This window comes from Rosa chinensis, chromosome 5, assembly GCF_002994745.2.
Source record: "Rosa chinensis cultivar Old Blush chromosome 5, RchiOBHm-V2, whole genome shotgun sequence".
Classification (NCBI taxonomy): Eukaryota; Viridiplantae; Streptophyta; class Magnoliopsida; order Rosales; family Rosaceae; genus Rosa; species Rosa chinensis.
This window is the reverse complement of record NC_037092.1, coordinates 5,865,718-5,872,624: the sequence shown is the minus strand read 5'-3', so window position 1 is coordinate 5,872,624 and position 6,907 is coordinate 5,865,718. Positions and strand designations below refer to the sequence as shown.

Below are 6,907 nucleotides of genomic sequence, written 5' to 3'. Positions count from 1 at the left end.
ATCGTTCCAGTTGAGAATGAAAAGGATATAGATGGGATATGGGATTTGCAGGGAAAAAAAAAGGGCAAGGATTGGGGTTGTGGATACGGATTCATATGAGATGAGAGTTTAATTGTTAGTTTCGGTATTTTCTGGGATTCAAAGAGTTCTGCTGCTGCTTTGCTTTATTTCATATTCATCATGTGATTGAGATTGAGATTGTGATTGTGATTGTGATTGTGATTGTGATTGAACTATGCAAATTGTCATTGATGTTTCCGTTTGTCACTTTGTCTAGTATCTCGTTTGATTTGAGGAAAGAGTTTCTGTTTATTGTGGTACACCCTACGTAATTATTTGATTTCATAGGTTAATCATAGATTCTGTGTATGATTTAATCATAGGTTAATCTAATTCTTCTCCCTGTTTTGGTTGTAGATTCTGTGTATGATTTAATCATAGGTTCTGTTTTGGTTGCTGCTTTGCTTGCTTGATGCATTTGCCTTGCTATGTGTAGTGCTAGTTGACCCCAAGTTGCAGCTTGAATGGTTTGTTATCTAAATCGATTTATGATGCTTGTTGTAGGGACAAGTGTGGAAGCCAATTAATGGATGGCTACATTGTTGGTGAACTGCTGGATTGAAGACTGGAAGAATGGCTACTAAGTTGCTGTATTTGAATTAGGACTTTCTAATTTCTATTTCATTGCATATTTGTACTTGAATTTGGACTTCATATTTAAATTTGGACACTTTGTATTTCAATTGTAGCTTTAATTGTTCTTGAAGAGTACTTGAATTTGGATATTATGTATTCTGGATCTTAGAATTTGCAGCTTGAACTTTGGATTTTGATAGTGTTTTAATTCAAATTTTCACCAGGTTGATCTGAATGATATATAGCAAAGTAGATATAGAAATGGTAAAATACAGGTTTTTGGGCCCGAAAGCCCGCAAGCCCGGCCCGAAATGAAACGGGCCGGGCCCGGGCCGGTCCCTGTTTGTGTCAAAGCGGGCCGGGTCCGGGTCCAATGAAAAACGGGCCGGTCCCGGGCCCAGTGAAATTATTGTTGGACCCGGCCCGTGCCCAGCCCTAACTGCAAGCATAAAACTCACTCACCCGGTCAATAATATATCGAGGCAAAAAGAAAATGACCGCATTTGGTATCATCTACCCTCCACTGTACTAGTACTGAACCTAGAGAGACCCATTGAGGTGGATATAGACTTCTTGCTGCTTGATATCTTTAAAAGTTGGGTGTGAAGATAATCCATACCCAAATCGTGTGAAAACTCGGACCACATTTCCTTAAATTGCGCATGCCATTTCTGAAGCAAATAAGCATCCATCTCCTCTGTTTCAGACTCATCACTGATCAATCTACCCCTCCAAAACTTTCACCACTTGCTTCATTGATGGTCAGGGTAAGCACACAAACAAAACCCAAATGCAAAACCCTCTCCACCTCCTCTTCACTAAATCCTAAACCTCTGCCCCTCCGCCTCTCATAAAATGCATTTAGCGATTGCCCTTTCACCATGAGTTGCCACACCCATTCCACCAAGGCTGGCTTCCCTTCCTCTATAGGCCTCCTCCCGCACATCACTTCCAAAATCAAGATCCCGAACCCCAAAAAACGTCCGTTTGGGCGGACGCTAGCCCGATGTAAAAAAAATATGTTTCATATTTATGGGTCACATTGCTGCCCAAAAAAAAATATTTATGAAAGGAACAATGAACATATTCAATCTACTGTTAATTACGCTCTTGGTGCTGCTAGTTAAAACTGAGGATTTGATTAGAAAGCTTGCAATGTGAAGCTAATTAGGGTATCGCCGGTGCTTGTGGAGACTTGGGGGTTTGGTTGGGAATTGAATGTTCGAATCTAATTGGTGTTTGTGTTTCGATTGTTTGACAGCCCGCAGCCAAACTCTCCCACTGTCTATGACTGGTACGTACCACAGTCACTTCGATCCATGCAGATTAATTAACATGTGGAGGATTCAACGCCTTTGAATCTAGCCGTTGGATTCAGATGTGTACCAGCTAACACAGAGAGAAATGGTTGACTTGATGTATCGATCATTCCATTCAGATATGTCGGAAAATAAACTTTTAACTTAAATCAAGAACTCTAAACTCTAGAATTTTATTGTTATGTCCGTATTGTCAAGTACACATAACGATATTTGAGAAGAAGAATAATATAATACTATTGAGATATGTATTTATCATGTTTGTTATAGGGAAGATCGTCCGTACAGTACCTGACATTTTCTCCATTCTAAACTTCAGTACCTCACGTTCAAAAAATATCAGAACGGTACCTGAGATTCTGATCCCGACCGAAGATCGGTACCTGGTGCCGTAACCTCCGTTACAAAAACTGACAGCTGGCATATTTTGATCATTAAATGACCAATTTACCATTTTTTTTTATAACCTTTTTTTTTCTTCTCATATAATAAATTTTTATTTTTTATACATGAATGCCAAGTGAAAGGATCAGGAGGGTCGTAGGTGGGAAGGGCTCAAGCGGCGGCGGCGGGAAAGTTCAAGTGGTGGTTGGGCACCAATAATTTCAAGGTGGCACAACAGCACTCCAGCAGAGTCGGTGAGCCACCATCACCATCATAGCAACAACACTCCAGCAGAGTTGCTCGAGAGGTGGGAGTGGCTGGCTTCGATAGGAGGCGGCGGAGGAATTGGAAAGCCATCATTCATCAGCCACCATCACCACCACCACAACCACACGACCCCATCCCCAAACTTTGTGATTCAAACAACACCCGTAATTTCAACACATAACACCACCAAAGTGGTTAAAGGAAAACAACCTGAGAAGATTTCCATGTCGATCACTTCGATTTCCCGAAGCCCAGACAAAGCCAAGTCCTTGAGCAAGTCATTGGGTTTACTCCTTGGCCGGGTTTAAAGTTGGTTTCAACTCTAATTCAATGCAGAGCAAGAAAAAAGAGGAGCTACTAGAGAAGATGGTGGGTCTGGTGACGGAGCTGGTTCACCGGCAAACTCGGCTGCTGGGATCATTGTCGCAGAGGGTGGAGCAGCTGGAGAGGGCTCTCATCAATGAGAGATTTAGGGAGGAAGAAGAGGAGACATGATGTAGATTGTAGGGAAGGGTTCTGGGTTTGAATGGGGCCGAGAGAGAAAAAGAAAATAGAAAAAAAAAATGAATTAGATAAAAAAATAATAGATTAAAATATGAAAAGACGAAAATATCCTTTAGCTGTCAATTTTTATAACGGAGGTAACGGCACTAGGTACCGATTTTCGATCGGGGTTGAAACATCAGGTACCATTCTGATATTTTCTGAACGTAAGGTACTGAAGTTTAGAATTGGGAAAGGTCAGGTACTGTACGGACGATTTTCCCTTTGTTATATAAATCCTCCATCTCGACTTAGAAACAAACTCAAAAAATCGATATTCAAGTAGAACAATGCATCAGATCATGACTTACTGAATGTTTTATGTGATCATAAGTCATAACAGGATGTACAGTGGGGAGACGAGGAGCAATTAAGCATCAACATTAATGTGACAAGTGATAAGGAACTACCTGGGGCTGAATGTAAATAGTGTACGTCGTTTTCATTTCAGAGTTACCGGGGTTGGTGGTGATGAGCTGCTTTAGTAATTTCATTTAATAAATGTCCTTTTGTATTCATTAACAAGTAACAAATTGCTTGCCTTAACCATCTTTTATATGGAGGAGTCTATGTTGGGGTAAAGAATTGCTTTGTGAGGGTACGCGATGGAGGGTGGGCACAGGTAGCTCGATTCGTATATGGGAGGATAGATGGATTCCTTCTCCATGGACTTTTAAAGTGGTTTCCCCTCGTTTTATGGATGCCAACACAACGATCAATCAAGTTATGAGCAGACCCTGGTATGTGGAACACTTCTTTTTTAGAGGTGGATGCTGAGAAAATTTTGTCTATTCCCATCTCCGAAAATGGTAGTGATGATGTGGTGGTATGGCATTTTAGTGAGGATGGTTATTATTCCGTTAAATCTGGGTAATGGTTGGGAATGGAAAGAAAGCAGATGGAGATGAGTGCAAGCAGTAGAGGTAGGAATGGTGAATCAAACTCCACCAACATTTGGAGTATTCTTTGGAATCTTCGAGTTCCTAACAAAGTCAAGATCTTCCTTTGGAGGGCTTGCCACACATTTCTACCATGTTCTGAGCGTTTGTTTAAACGCAGGATTGGTGCTCATCCGGGGTGTGGGAGATGTGGATACTCAGAGGAAACTGTTATGCATAGTCTCTGGAAGTGTACTTGGTTATGGCCGGTGGTTAAGAAATGGAGGGAGCCTAGTTTCGTCGATTTATTGCTGCATGTCGCTGCTGAAAGTCAAAACAGGGAGGTTGAGTTGTTTGGGTTGTTGGCATGGTGGATTTGGAAGGATAGGAATAATGTCTTGCATGGGAAGAAAGCTACTGATCCATTAGGCATATTTATAATGTTAGAACTAAATAGACCTATCATCATCTATTATGCAGAATGCAAATTGGATTATAACTTGATTCATTAATAGGAGTTGTAAGCTAAGTACAATACCTAGAAACCTATTGAGATAATTATATCAACTCATTGGTTAGGAATCCATTAGTTGGTTTACATAGTAATCCGATTTAGTGTTGCATTAGGTTTTCTAATTGTTGGTGACTTGGTTTCTAAGAAACATCTTTATGGGAGGATTCTTAGGAACATAGCCAATATATATAGGAGTGTTGGTCCCTGCTCTCTCTGTTAAAAAGCATTAAGTCCTGCCCCATAGAAAGGAGCTTAAATCCAGAGCTGAGGAGAAGATCAATCCGCGTTCGTTGTCAAGTTCATTAGTGCTACTGCAATGGCTCCCAATACTGAAGAAGGTTAGTATATTAACTTGTATTTTGGTTCATGTGGTCTTGATTAATATTCAGTGTGTTTATGCTACTGTGAATTGATCATGGTTTTGGTTTTGCTCATTCAGTCTAACAAATGGTATCAGAGCCTCAGGTTTTCACAAACATAAATCAATTTTTGGAAGAACCAAAATTTTATTTTCAGCAAAAATTTATAGAAAAATTGTTCTAAACCTTGCTAAAGAAAAGGGCCACGAGTGGGCCAGTTTTTAGAAAAATCTTTTCAGCCCAAAACCCGCAGGCGCTGACCTGGACTCAATCCCATTTAAAACCCTGCTACAGATGACCGTTATACTCTAACGGTCATATACGTTTGGGGATTAGGGTTCTTCGTCTGGGATTGAAAGCGCAGAGGATGTTTATATCCTCTATGGAATTCAAGACTCCAATCACTGCGGATTAAGGGGCCGAACTGATCGACTGCTGTTTTTGGGTTAAAATTCATGCTTCCGCGATAAAGTTTTGCAGCAAATTAAGAAGAACAAGGTTAGAGTTTTCTGGAAATTTTGGGTTTTTTAAATTAGAATATTTTGATCATCGTAATGTGCAAGAACAATAGAGGCATTCCCGGCGTGCACCTAGGCTAGAGTAGATGGTGATCGGATGAAACTTAATTTTCAGAATTTGTTTTTGTGATGTGATGGTTTCTAGGATGAGCATGAAATTGAATATCCTGATGTTTGTGATGTGATTGTTTATATGTTGTGAAATTTCTATAATTGATGATCTGCAATGGTATAATGTGACGTGTTATTAAGTCGATCTCCCTGTACATGCTTGTTATGCTAAAAGTTGCAGATTGAAAGGAAATTTTTCATGGTCTGCGAATTTAAATGGTTAAGTGGATATGTTGCACAAAGTGATTATCTGCTTGTTATTCAAAAATTCATTAAGATGAAGAAAAGATCAGAAACTTGTGTTTTACTTTTAAACTATGTACGTATATTGTCTTCCAAAGAAGTTTGAGCTATATGATTTAAAAGTGGAACAACATTATGCATAATTTTGAGTTCAATTTTGGATTCTAGGGACTTTTCTTCTGTCATAAAGATGTTGATTGTCTTTAGAATAATATGAATTCACTGCTTGTGGCATAATGATTGAGGAACCTCCAGAATATCATGTTTTCTGCTATAAAAGTGATGCTTGATATTGACTGCAGAATTGGGGCTAATAATTGCATTATTTGCTTTTGGTATTGTTTTGTTTTATTAAATGTTTTGTTTTCTGCTTGTGTGTTTGCTTGAACTGCTTTAGAATCAACACATGAATGCAGAACCTTTTTTGACAAAACTTGTTTTGAGAACTGATAAAACTAAAAACTTACACTTTTCTTTGTTTTGCTCTCTAGGAATCACCTACATGAATTTGAACAATATCCAGATGCTTACTGGATCAAACTTTAAGGCCTGGAAGAGTGGTGTAGAGTTCTACCTAATGATGCATGACAACATGGATTTGTGTTTTACTGATATAGAGCCTTATGGAGTAGATGCAACTAGCTCATCCGATGACAAGAAATATTATCGAGACTGGCATAGATCCAATTATAGGGCTAAGAATGTAATGAGAACTACCATGTCTGATACTGTGAGGGGTAGTATTGAAGAGCCTGTTTTGGCAGTTGACTATATGGAAGCAATAGCTGAAAAATTCAAGGAAAGCAATAAGGCTGAGGCAGCTAGACTTTCCAAGGAGATGAATGAGTTGAAGTATACTGGTAGTGGGGGTGTTAGGCAGCATATCTTGAAGCTCACTGAGCTAAACACTAGGCTCAGGGATTTAGATCTGGGAGTCAAGGATGACCAACTTGTCCACAATGCCTTAGATTCTCTACCACCTAGCTTCAATACCTTAAGAACTAGCAACAATGCACAGAAGGAGAGCTGGACCTTGAATGAGCTGATAGCTATTTGCGTGGATGAGGAGAGTAGAATGAAGAAAGAGAAGCAGCCCTCTACCTCTGTCAATTTAGTTGAAAAGCCAAAGAAATAG

General features: G+C 39.6%; 1 protein-coding gene across 1 annotated transcript; it reads left to right on the top strand.

The window, feature by feature from the left end:
• The first annotated feature begins 6,274 nt into the window (after window positions 1–6,274).
• Window positions 6,275–6,907, top strand: LOC112202987. The gene has a single exon (XM_024344020.1). It carries the CDS (start codon window positions 6,275–6,277, stop codon window positions 6,905–6,907), a length of 633 nt encoding a protein of 210 aa, XP_024199788.1.

Bases quoted from the DNA above. Each gene is read 5' to 3' on its own strand.
- LOC112202987 (XM_024344020.1), top strand. From the start codon at position 6,275: ATGAATTTGAACAATATCCAGATGCTTACTGGATCAAACTTTAAGGCC.